The 14,183-nt window shown below is 36.0% G+C and overlaps 1 protein-coding gene across 1 annotated transcript; it reads right to left on the bottom strand.

Annotated features, from left to right (window-relative positions):
- Positions 1-3,541: 3,541 nt before the first annotated feature.
- On the bottom strand, positions 3,542-12,519 carry LOC117214675 (cytochrome b561 domain-containing protein 2-like). The gene is made up of 3 exons (XM_033460888.1): positions 12,363-12,519; positions 8,037-8,223; positions 3,542-5,303 (listed from the first exon to the last, which is right to left on the bottom strand). Exons 2-3 carry the CDS (start codon positions 8,196-8,198, stop codon positions 4,782-4,784), a joined length of 684 nt encoding a protein of 227 aa, XP_033316779.1. The 5' UTR covers positions 8,199-8,223; positions 12,363-12,519; the 3' UTR covers positions 3,542-4,781.
- Between the last annotated feature and the right edge of the window lie 1,664 nt (positions 12,520-14,183).

The following is a 14,183-nucleotide window of genomic DNA, read 5'->3' as shown; positions in this document are numbered from 1 at the left end:
AAAAAATAAAAAAAAAAACATTAAATAGAGCGATATTCGAATCCCAAGATCGGAATTCGTATCCAATCGAGGCTCGTTAGCTTCGCATTGAAGACAATGAAAGTTTATCGAATCGATTCATATTCAAATACCGAAACCCAGGACTTTGTATCCCAGTTAGTCTTTCAGTTAATTGAATGCCCGAAATCCTGTCGATCCTCCATTTTACAAACATACGAGTAGGTACAAAACACGGTGATCAAAATACCAAGTATACAATTATCCATTAAGTATCATAGATTTTAATAATCTATCGTTTGTATTAAGATCCGTCTGTTTTCGATGAAACGTTCATTTCCTTTTCAACGAAATATTTCCGCTACTGTTCGTTTAATGGAAAGAAGCATTAGACTAACCGCATAAGCTTCGTTTGGATTAGTCAAGTTACTTCGATTCAACAAATTTCGATTCGAGTAATACGAAACCAGCCTGGAATTCTCATCTATTTTACTCGAATTTCTATGCTTGTTCTCATCTATTACCGAAATTTCTTGATAGCAAATGATTTGCAATATTTCACATACCGGTACGAATGAATTTACTTGACTAAACGAATTAAATATGCTTTCAGGTTTTAAAAACAAACTCGAGACCTTCCAGTTGTTGGTTGACTTAAAGAAAAAAAAAATAATAGTTGCTAAGTGATGTAATCTTATTTGCAGATTTTTTTTAGTACTTACTGATATGTACCGATACCTTTTCTTCTAAACTTTATATTCCGTTATATTTCGTATATATAAAATCTCTCTATTATGCATATACGTTTCTAATTACAAATCGATATTTTTTACGTACGTTCATAAACACGATCCCTTTATTCTCCATCAAGTGTCCTCTTGAAATTCAAGTAACTTAATTAATCTGAATGAAGATACACGTACTGATATATTCAGATTAGACAGAAACGAAATTATACCGATAGGAACGCGAGAAACGCACTCCAACTAGCCATATCCGAGACATAATCAAGAAACAAAGAAAGAAAAGAAAAGAAAAGAAGAAGCAAGAATTCTTCGTTTAAGGGAACCCTGACGAACGATTGTTCGATCGATGGACAGATTTTGCCAGCTCGAGAAATGCGATTAAAAAGAGTACGGAGAAACAATCGCGAGAGAAAAGAGAAGATATAAAGTGCTTGGGATTCGTGGGAAGAAAGGGTGACTGATAGATAAGCATTCGACAGAACTTTAATGTCCTTAGGCTAGATAGGCGAATCTAATGCAGGTTTAAAAAGGAATTTAAACAAAAGATTTAGCGCGTTATTGACAACAACAATAACAATATTTATTATTATAAAAAGAGTTATGTTATATACAAAAGTAATGAATAATAATAATAATTAAATAATATAAATTAATAAATAGAGAGCATTAGCTGCCGGTTTAAACCGGTCAGGCCACGTGGTCGACTGTCCTAGATAGGGTTAAGATTTCGGTGACGTAGAATTATCGGTAACGATGCGGTAACTTTGTTTGCTATTACAATGAAAAGTATAAAGTCTCATGGTTTAAATGGCTTGTACATTTCATTAATTAAATATAATTAGAAGAAAATAATTGCAACTATCCCCTGTGTATAATTTCCAATAAAATCATATTTGATATTTAATATGATTTGTAAGTGTTTATCGATTAATAGATTTACGTTTCAAAGTACTCGAACTGAAAAATAATCTTCCTTTGGCTATTTCGTTTCTAAGTTGCTGCAGAGATCGTTCGTGCGAGGATTTCGATGCGTGAATTCAGGGTTACCGAGTAATGTTTCGGATTTTACGTCACCAAGAGCAACCAATAGAGCGAACAGTACAAAGTAACGTGTCCTAGAGCTAATCGAGAAAGAGAAAAGCGTTCGAGAGCGAGGATAGTGTTAGGCGGTAGCAGATGCGTTATGTTTTATGGGAAACGATAGGATTAATATTCGTTCGCGTTAATAAGACAGATTTTTGTACGTTGGCGAGCATGTGTCTATGGAAAATCGTTGGATGTTGAAGAAGTAGCATTAAAACTGCGATTTGTGGAAAATTATTCTGGACGAAGAGAAGCAATTTTAATACGCTTGCTTCTGATACGCTACTCGTGTCTCTCAGATAATATCAATGTAAAAGTGTTTACCTTTAAAATCAGCCTATGATTCAGAAACCTTTTCAGTTCCATTTCTTCAAGTAATTCTTGTAAATCTTCATATTTATTTCATTTTTGCGAGTTACATTATAAGGTACTTTACAATTTCCTTGTTGTCATGTGATTTTGTTAATATAAGTTTATACTACTGATCAATAAAAAATGCTGACATATCTTTATACTATTACTTATCAAATTTTTAGAAATTCTTAATTGCTACAGGCTTTATTTCTGCTATTATAAGATATCGCATTATTCGCGTTAATCTTCTTCTGCCATTGGACGCTATACACAATGTACGTGTAAGAAGAGAATTTCTTTTGTATCATAAAAATTTCACGTACGTTGCCATTGTTCTAAGATACGTATACAAACATTTCAGATTTTACGATTTGTTTCCTTGGATTTGATTAATTATCTTTGCATTTAGCGCTTGGATAAATCACACGTACGAACAAATTTTTAATTTAGTAGACTTTAAATATTTCAAATCTAAAACTATTACGAACACAGAAAACGACGTTTCTATAAGAGAAAATTGCGAATATTTACAACTGATGTTTACAAATGTTGCTTTTACATATTCTACAAGTTGATTACGTAACACACATACATGTTATCAAAAATTTTAGAATTTTTTAAATTAGATTTAGTTAATTCGATCGATCCTATTGTTTTCACTAGAATTAACGTATACCTCGATCAAATTGTATATTTTCAATGAAACAGAGAGGCACACGGGAAACGTATAGACGAGTGCACGATCAAATGCATGTAACATCTAAGGCAGTGAAGCTACCGAAGGAATGCGACAAAGCAATTTAAACGAAAAATCCAAAGTCGTGTTCTGTCTATATCAAATAAACTTGCACCTAAATAATACGCAAACACAAATACGTATACATATGTACATACATACATATATGTGTACAATACATTACGTGTTGTTGCACAACGTTAACGTTGTCCACATAAATAGATTACGAGAGGACAGTTTTACGCGTGATTAGGTTCGATTTCGGATGTTTATCGTACGTTGACGATTATGAGAAATTTTAAAAGTTAGTCTAAGAAAAGGAGAAATTAAGGGGAAAGACGAGAGAAAGTGGAAAAAACACGATATATAAGAGACGATGAGATTATATCGAGGATAAGAAATTGTATTAATATACATGTACATTGCATTGCGGAAGATATATACATTATGTAAATTCTATATATATATACATATATATATATATGTATATGATGCGTGTGTAATTAATAAAGTGTTGATATATATGGTTGACGATAATGCCACCGCGTCTATTGTCTTCTCTATTCGTTTATTTAATAATCTTATGTTAAATGTCCAAGCAAATATTATTTTAATATATATATACTTTATTTTTAAATAATATTATACGATACTATATAATATCTTAATAAGTTAATATTACAAATCTGCATTATCTTTTTGGTAAACGTTTCTTATATGTACTACTTATTTATATATCTAAAAATATACGTTTCTCTCTTGCCAGGTGAGTTTACAAGCATTTTTGGTGCATTTATTATATGAACATTTCATTTCTTCCCTTCTTTCTTTTTCTCTTTTTTTTTTCTTTTTTTTTTCTTTTTTGGCATGTTAACTGTTCGATGAACACAACCGAGGTATAACAAATCTTTCTTGTCGTTCATTTATGAATAATTCTACGAGTATCTGGTTAAACATGGTTTACTCGAATTTAAATTATCACTCGTTTATTTTAACTTAAGCCTTGATTTTGAACTTTACGATTAGCATCAATAGAGTTTTGTAGCTGGATATTTGAAAAGTATCGAACATCTTAGGAATTAAAGAAATTATCTAAATCTAGCTTTAAAAATGGTTGTCGTAATCGCTGTACAATCATTGGAGGACGGAATGTCTGAATTATAAGTAGATTAACCCTTTGACATTGTAACAGAATGATAAATAATTCAGAATGAACGATTTAGAAAATAATTATTTCTTCGTCAGAAATCCTGTACATTTCCTGCTTCGCGTACGAGAAATACATACTCTTTTTGTTACTGATTTTGAAATCATAAAAAATAAAACTATTTGGAGTATAGAGATCTCGATTACGATGTTTCGATTGAAAGTCAATTGTAGCAATTAACTCGATTAGATCTTATCTTACTACGTGACACGATAAAAGCCTCTTATCTATGTCAATGTAATCGACACGAAATACTTAATCCGATAAGAATATTTTTATAGATCGATCTCTATTGCTATGCTGATCTCTGATCGAATCTAGAGTAACGTAAGGCAAATAAATCGCGTTTATTGAACAGACTACAAACAAACTCTGAACACAATTATGCTCTTGAATCTACTTCAGGCTTCGCTATACTTATCGCATATGCAAAAAGGATGAGGATCTTTCTCGTTCATCGACGAGTACGAACATCACGTTTACCATGTACTTCATAAATCTTTAACGTATTTCATTGGCTTTGAAAATCTGAAATTCTGTGCCTTCGTAGTCAAGTTGTCGAAGGTACGTTGATCCTGGATAAAAGCGTTGAAATTGTTTCCCTTTGCTACGGTACGTAGACGTTTGCTATAATAATATACGATATTATACAGAGTAATTAAGTGGTAGCAGGTGGCGGACCGAAAACCACTCTGCTTCTCGAAACAGCTCCTAGAACCGGCTTCAGAAGGATGAAGAAACCCGCGATGAAGAACGCTGTGAACGTCAAGCTTCTTCCAGTATAGCCACCAGGCCACCATTTCGTGTACGTGCCCGTGATCAACGTCGCAAGCAAGAGCACCGTGACTATGATACCACCGAACGCGTGCATGATTTTCAGAAGAACCGGCCTGAAACGCGGATACAGCCACCTGGAATTGTTGGTAACGATGCCGAACGCGGCTGTTAGAAACGCCAAGATAATGCTGACCAATCCGAGGATCGCGTGAGGCGTGACAAAATGCGGATTGTTGTTGTTGTTCTTGTTGACCACGATGATGATCAGTCCGACTAATACTAATGCTAGACCGGTGGCGTGCAGGATCCAGTGAATCGTTACTCTGTTGGCCCTGGACACCTTCCAGCCGACATACGCCTCACCGGAAACGCTGAATATCGCCTCGGTTATCAGAAGACCCACCTGTATCGAGGAAAAAGTTGCTACTTAATCGATTGGCATTTAAAGAATTTTTGTATGGGAACAAAGGGAGCAGATAAGTTTTGCTATGGGAATGGATGTCAGTTCGATCATGTGGAAAGTTTCGTAGGGTTTGAGTAGATTTAGCGGAGATTGTTAGGTACCAGATTCCACAACGGAGTTGCGAAGTGTTTTTAGGTGACTGTCAAGGCGTTACTTTTAGTTAGTTTTATATTCTAAAATATCTATGTTTTTAACATGTTTTCATTGAGTTATGAGGAATGTTTTGTATAGCGGGAGGGAGTCGCAAAGAGTCTTTTAGAGGACGGTCCTAGATTGAAATGTAGTACATCATTAAACATTTAATTTTTGCAAACTATTGTATCGCATTTGACCACTTTTTCCGACAGCGTTATGTAAATCATTCGCACTGTCGAAAATGTTTAGGTTTATGATCTTGTTTCAATCGTTCTAAAAAGCTTAGTAACGCGATGACCATCGTGCCAGTCAACGTGTTTCTTAAAATTTCAATTTATAGTGTTACGTCATTTACATCACTTACTGTGTTAGTGCACCATCTGAATGTTGATACCCAGATGGTAGAAGCGCTATGTCCTAACTCTCAAAAATAGCAATTATTCCTGGCCGTGTCATAAACTCGGCCTAACGACGAGCTCTAACACGAAGCCTTAGTGTTTGACGAATTTGATAGGCAGAGCAATCGACAGCAATCGACGGCAATCGACAGAGAAAATAGCGATCGTTTTAGTTTACTCAGAGAATGTTGCAACCAATTTGTCGATCTGGGTCAACGGTGGATTCCTTCACCGTTTAATTCGGTGGATGTACAAGTGTGCACGCCTACGATGTTTTAAGGAGATAATGAATCGACATGATATCATTAGAAAGAAAGACAAAAGGAAAAAAGAATCTTAGTAATTAGATTAATCAATGAAGTTGGGTGGTTTCGTCTCTTCTTCCTTTTCTTCTTTTATCGCAGATCTTTGCTAAGTTTACTTTCTATTTGTTACCAACATACTGCATACTCCAGATTCGATTGTATTTGATTTATTTAAGAACATTGTTCGGAACACTTGCGAATAAGCAGAACTCAGCATTCTTCCAAGTACGAGGATGATCTAAGAGTTGAGACACTTGGACGAAGGTCGCTTAATCATGTCTAGGATTTTATGTCTTTTACATACAAAACTCTTCAGAATGGTAGACACACGATCATTTTATTTTTTTAGCTTTGGAAACGTAAACAATGCTGTAAGTTGCAGATATCTTTCACCATATTTGTTCTTTCATTAATGTCGTGGAAAATTACGTTTAATATTTTACGTGCGTATGCTATCATGCTTGTTATAATCGTACAACAAGTTAAGTATAGTCGTACAAGAAAGTATTCGTATTGTATTAACTGATAGTGTTAATTAGTTGTATTAATTAATAGTATTCTATACGTATGATATTAGATAGTTTTGCGTTATGTCACGCGCCAGGATATTTGCAACCATGAAAACAATAATTACGAGAAAATTGATCGGATGCCCGCGACGTTTTAATAGTCCCATGAATCACGGCTGTGATTCTGTGTTTCACAGAAGAATGTTTAATCCTCATCGCAAATAAAATATGAAACGAATGATTTCAGCGTACGCCGATGTTGTAATTAGTCGTGAAGATATTTTAAACACATCGTAAGACAACTTGTATGACATATTACATGCTTCGTTATGCAGTTGGTGTGAAATACGAATTGCCTTATCACCAAAATGAAAAAGTTGCGGTTATCCACATAAACTGTCTTCCGCGTTCTACTCCCAATGGATGATATTTCATATTCCACACTTTCTATAAACGTCTATTTCGACAGCTTCCTTTGTACAGAAACTTATATCAAAAGGATTCATTTCAATCGATGATTTTTCAAATCGGTAAACACGGCGTTCTTCGGGACATTTTTATTTTTATTTTTCTATCGCTAAGAAATTTCTTCAATTTCTCAAATTAACTAGGTGCTATCGTAAAATTTCACTGCATGAGAATTTCCATTTTAGTATTCTCGTCCTGTAAAGATACCGCCGTGATGTTATTTCTAAACAGCCGTATATCGCGAACAGCTACTCTTCTATTTCTCGTTTAATATCGAATAACAATAGAACAATTAGCTGTCTTACTTCGTTTGGCGTTATTGAACTTGCAGATAAAGGAGTACAGTGTGCAGTGAAATTTCATGGAAAATAGCATTTGACGCTTAAGGAAAATATGGAAGTAACGTTATCGATATAACGCGTAACTTTTCGCTTCAATTTTATGCTAAAGATTTTCTTAAAAGTTAAAACTATTTTCGTCAACTAGAACGAGATTGCAGCATAAGACGTTGGAGAATTAAGTTGCGAAGCTTTCCTCTCTTAAGCTTCGCTTCGAAACTGAGAAACATCAATTTCCGTAACTCTGCAGCGTGTAAACAGAAGATTTATTGCCACCGTGGCATTACGAAACGCATTCGTTGCTGCAGGATGTTTGTCGACTTTAAACAAGAGAGTTGCAGCGACTGCTCTTCTCGAATAAGAAGCAACCTGTTGCTTCAACCGTTAATTTTTGTGCAATGTAATTTTCAACGTATCGAGTTACCGATGTAACGTAGGAGTCAAGCACCTACATTCCTGATCCACGTGCTTCTTTAATTATTCCATTGTGCAATTAACGTTGGCCAAGTTGGCTACTTACTCCGACGCTCATGCAAATGGGATGCCACGAGAAGAAGCTGTACTTTCCAAAGGCCAAAACCAAAATGTATATCACTGGCGCCAATAGGAGGATGTGTGTGAGGGTTGAAAAGACCAGCATAATGGCACTTGGCGGCCCTTTGCCTGGTGGTTGGTCTGTCATTTTTAATTGGCTGTTATCCTTACACCTGTGGGAAGAATTATTATATATTAATAGTGGAAATAAGAGAAATATAAAATGTCAAAAATGTCAAAAAACATTGTTACTTTAATGTTTAGTAGTTAGAACGCCTTCGTTGGAAAATTGTTGTTAGAAGATGCTGGTTAAAAAGAGCTTCTCTTAAAAAATTATATCATCATTTGAACGTTCAGTTAGTTGTTATTGTGGATCAGGTAAAACGTTTGATTTCTGCCGTGGGAAGAATTATTATATATTTATAGTGGAAATGAGACAAATACGGATGATATTAGAGCGTTTCAAAATGTCAAAAAATATTGTTACTTTAATGTTTAGTAGTTAGAACGCCTTCGTTGGAAAATTGTTGTTAGAAGATGCTGGTTAAAAAGGGCTTCTCTTAAAAAATTATATCATCATTTGAACGTTCAGTTAGTTGTTGTGGTGGATCAGGTAAAACGTTTGATTTCCGCTAGATCGATTAATTAATTTCAGTTATATCTGGTTTGTTTCAGAGGTTCGATCTAAGTTTGAAAATGGATCGTGGATGGAGTTTATTAACAGCCTATTCGTTATGACTCGCACGAAAGAGTTTAATTTGCAACGTTGTAAAATGTTGCAAACGAATGCGATGAAATGAACAAACAAATTCGAAACGAAAGTTTACAAAAATCCTTCGGAGTCCAGAAAATTCTGAACGTCCAGTGAATTTTGTTCATCGAAGTCCAACAAAAATTCTGTCCATCTCTAACTGCCTTGTCTTTCTGCAAGCGTTTCCATCGCCTTTAAATATATCTTCTACAACATTTAAATAAGTGAAAAAGTCTATTGCTATGTATAATTCATCGGAGTGGTTTATGCATTTTTCGCTACATTTTCTACGTACATAGTAATGTTGTCACTTTTTGTAAAATTATCAGCCTATTCAACCACTCACCTTTACAATTAGTAAGAGTCATATGCGTGGGTTTGGTCTTTAAATCGTAAGTAATTTAACACTTGAAAGATCAAGATTACGATACGTCAATGACTATCGAACAAGAAGTTTGAAAATATCATTTAGCTTCGTAAGGATAATAAAATATTCGAGTTTTCAAAGATAGTAGATGTATCGTATAGGCGATAGAGTCCTTCAAAATTCAGACGAACTAAGCTTCTTTTCTTCGATTTAGAAGAAAAAACGATAAATTCCACACGACCTGAGCTGGTCTTTCGACGCAACTGCTCCTACGATCGTTTAAAATGCACGGCGTGTGATTCACTGCTAATTGCGCGACATGATTCTACGTTTCTTTCAGCTTCTATTTGTTCAAACACGCGGAAAATCGTGTCTTTTATGACAGTACGTAAGCACGAGCGCGATCAATGAAGCCACTGATTAAGTGAACGTCTGTCAAGATCGAGGGAGTCGATTATTGCTACAGTTCTGCTATGTTACAGCTGTCCGAGAGTCTTTGAAGTATTCTAAACCAACTCGAGCTTTGAGAAAATTCAATCAAACTTTACAGAACTCGTACAATAAATATTATCATACCGCAGTAAATTTGTAAATTCTCTTATTCGGAGTAAGCATATCAAATTTTGATAACAAGGAGCAGCGAAATGTCGATATTATGACAAGAGGCAAACGTATCGTAATTTAACACGAGGCAAATTAAACGCGTTTCGAGTTGTTTTTGACCTGATTATCTACTTTTCCCATTAAAAATACCTCTTAAATACGAAGAAAGATATGAAGAAATTGCTCTTCGCGCACGTTCTTTCTCATTCCAATTTTATGCTCGTGTTTCCTTCCGAAAATCAAAAATCTTTTTGTGTAGAAATTAGCAACGTAATTGGGTCAAACCGTATCGATTGGGGATGATCGTATGAAACTGTATTGCAGAAGAAAACGATCTACACGAAAATCTAATGGTGCAGAAGGAAAGGATTGTGAATTAGTGCTTTATCATGAATTCTGCTCAATTCCATGAATGGCTTATCGTGAATGAGAAGTTCAACGACACTCGTAAGTGCTACGATTCGATAAAACTAAAGTGCGTTTGCACACCGACGATTTAATGATAAATATAAGTGATGTAAGGAAAGCTATTAATATAATTGCATCGATCTAGACTCCGCGAAGATGCGTTTGAAAAATATGATGTTTGTATAAACATCGGGTAACAGTGTAAGCCTATCGATAAAGAACTTCCGTCGTATGTTCGTTTTTGCCTGTAACTCGTTTGCGAGAAAAATTCGATTTCATGGATTATAAACATAACGTAGGAAACTTTTTACGGCATTGTAATTCGGCATGAAAGCAGTAAAAAATACTAATAAATGCGGATAGGGAAACGAGATTGCGGTATACGTAATCGTTTGCAGGAAGATTAACATCGAGTAACGTTGGATTTGCTATGAAAACACAAAGATGTGCGCAAATAAGCGGAGGAAAACAATGTGCCGCAACACTGATCTTAAAATTATATCACCACGAAGTGTCTCCGTTTGCTCTGACAGCTGCGATTACAATTATCGTAGAATATATAACAAATATACCTATGAATGCTTTAAAAATGCAATAAATTATAAATATAGATCGAAGGAGTCTTGATACGCAGTATAAAATTGTAAAATTTGAAGAAAATATCCGACGTTTCTATAGACTTTGGGATTACGAGTCGCGTGAGAAAATGTTGAAACGCCATTCAAATTTACACGTTCGTACGTAAATGGGAAAATATGCGAGTGGGATACAAACATGTATAATCCGTACTGTTCGAGTCGTAGATTCGATAATTGTCGTTGAATACTTTGTACGAGTAGTAATAATAGTATCGTAAAAATATCATACCGAAGATTTCTTTATCAACGATACACAAATACTATCTGTTTACGGTGAAGCCGAACGGCACTAACGACAAATAATAAGTAAGTTTTCGGTAAAAACATACCAGTACTTATCTAACGGTTATGTGAAACCGTGTTTATCATAATATAATTACGCCTGTCGATGACGCAGACCGGCACACTTTCAGATACGCTCCACTTTCGCGGCTCGAGTGAATACACCGAGCATATCACGCGAATCTCGCGTTTACGCGTAACTGTATCGAAAACGGGGCACGTTCGGGGACCTAGTTGCAGAAAACTATGGCCAATCTTTCGTTGCATAAGCGACAGTGTAAAAATAGCCGTGCGATAACGAAGGTACCGGTACTCTTGTACTATAATGAAAAGGAAAAGGCTGTTCGAGCAGGCAGAGAACTTAATTCGATGTAATTCTTTGGGTACCTCGAACGATGTCCGGAGCGAGGAGAATCGTCGTCGGTCGTTTGAAATCGTGACCGGGGCACAGATTTTTATCTCGTCTTAATTTGATACAGAAAACTTGTGAGAAGTATGAATTACAAACGAAGCTTGGCGATTCGATTAAGAAATCGGTTTTACAAGTTCGTTTTGATTTTATTGGACGAACGTGTGTACAGAGTAACGTAACGTCGTTTGTAAGATTAGTTAGTACCGATTGTTGATGTTTTGATTATGTAAAGATAATTAAAAATATATCCTGTTAAGAAGGACTTTGTTCTACACTCTCGTAGCTGAGAAACGATAATTACATTGAAAATTCCCTGCAACTACATGTACGCTATTAATACATATTTCCAATGTTATTAGCAACGTAATTGAAATTATAGATTGAGCTTTATATGTACGTATCTAAACTTGCGTTTCTTCATACAGATGTTTCTACATTTATATGTTAATTTCTACGTTCATACGTTCTATACTTCTTTCTATAACTATCTGTTACATGGCAAACAACGAACAAGATACACTCAAACGTGGTCTATTTCTAATCAAAATTATTGACCATATTTCATTCGTCATGTTCGGCCCGATGCTATAATGAAAAAGAAGTCACATCTCTATGAACGATAACGAAACAATTACAAAATAGCATTCCGTTTCCAACCTGTTTTAAATCACACAATTTGAAAGAATCAGCCACAAACCGAATTACGAAAATCTGCCGAGAAACTGCTACGGAAACTGAAAACTTCATTTCTTCCGATAACTCCGGTTGACCGATAAATAAACGCGTGCCTCTCGACCGCGTGAACTATCCAAAGATTAAGCGTGGAAAGTGTATTTTATCTAGGAACTCACCTCGACAGTCGTAGACTCACTGGATCGGATCTCCGAAGAGAAAGGCCGCCGACGTGGACCGTTCGTGCTGAAAAAACGAAAACGAGCTCGGACAAAAACACAGAAGAGGAAGAACACGGAACGGCGTCCGCGCCTCGACTGAAAGCACGCGTCCTAGCATGGTCGCAACGATCTATCGCTGCGTTGCCGATACTTCTTACGAATGACGCGAGGAAAATCGTGGAGTAAACGCGGCCTTGGCGCGTCTAATCGCCACGATCTTCTCTTCGCATGTATAAAACGGGCACTGCGCTCGCAGCCTGCAGAGTCGGACCCATTGTTCGCCTCGTCATGGTGCGATATCGCGTGCCACCCATGTATACTGCTTTTCCTGGCACGTTTTTCTATTCTACTCGGTTTTCTTCCTCGCCAACTTTCCTATCGCGCGAGTAAAGATACGAGCTGCATCAACTTTCTCGTTGCATGATTCTGTCATAATAGATAATACCTAATCACCTTGCAATTGTTACGGAAGATTTGTCATATTGTTTTTACCGTTCAAGAGGAAACGACGATGGTTAACGAAGAATAAAAAAAAAATTGCCAAATACTTATCAAATAATCGCAAAGCGAATAAATAATCCGAAACCAATTAAACGAAGTAAACGTAGCAAACAGTTAGCGAATATATTAACGCGGTGTTTCCTTCTAATTTATGACGATCTTATCGGAGAATATTTTTGGAATAAATTATACTGCGCATAACGAGCTCATTTTTATGAAGGCGTAGTCGATTTAAGCTATGCGTTGATATTACCGCGAGCTTTATAGCGGCACTTCGATGTTGAGTAGCCGCTGATTACGTGACCACGTGGCCCGATCCTGGTACCAAGAATTCGTGTTTCGCTACTCTAACGAGGGTATTTTTTTTTTTTTTTTTTTTGATGGTAAATTCAGTCGAGAACGAGCGAGATAAAACGAATGTCCCTCGGCATTTGACTGCTATGTACGGAAACACGACTTCCTCCTGCAGCGACAACTGATTTCCCACCGGATCAGACTTCTTTTTGGATGTTTTGCGTATGTTCACTTTCAGGTCGTTTGCGGAAGAAATTGCTACGGCGGCTGAAGCAGATGGAAGAACGTAATTTTAGCTTCGTGGTTTATGAAACAACGCCGGGTTCTACAAAATTTGTACGTAGAGCAAAGATTCGCGCTTCGTTCCTTTTTCAATATCTTCCTCTGTATTAAATTTTATCAACACGGAGGAATAACTACGGACGAATGTAGCCTTTGCCCGGAAGATCTAGGAAATGATGTCAAACGATCAAGGCAAATGGATCATCTCGTACGCAGAATTTTAAGCATGTGAAAATGGAGAAGATAAGGATATTTGTATGCGACGTGCAGTTGTGCGCGTCGATTATTACGAATTATAAATCGTCGGTTACATTTGTTGATGTTTAAAATCAATTAACGTATCGTACTTTGCGAAAACGCGATAGGATTCGTTTCACTTAGTCATCGATGTCGCCCAACAGTGAATAATTATTAATCACTCATCGATCAATTTATTGTCTACGCTCATACATTTTTTCTATGCATTTTACGATCTCTACGAATACAAATTTCACCTAATATAGATATTTCTTCGTCTTTCATAAAAGAAACTCCGCTGAACCAACGTTTCAGTTTCCACGTTATGGGAAATATTTCCAAATGCAAGACTTCCGTAGAAAGAAATTACAAGAGACAAAGGATTCTAGATGAAAATCAAACTACCAGAACCTTTTTAATTAATACTAAGTAGATCGATTTTCTCAAGATAATGACATTAAATAA

Source organism: Bombus bifarius, unplaced genomic scaffold (genome assembly GCF_011952205.1).
Source record: "Bombus bifarius isolate JDL3187 unplaced genomic scaffold, Bbif_JDL3187 scf7180000009243, whole genome shotgun sequence".
Lineage (NCBI taxonomy): Eukaryota > Metazoa > Arthropoda > Insecta > Hymenoptera > Apidae > Bombus > Bombus bifarius.
Note: the sequence above shows the minus strand (reverse complement) of the source record. Positions and strands in the feature narration are given on the sequence as shown.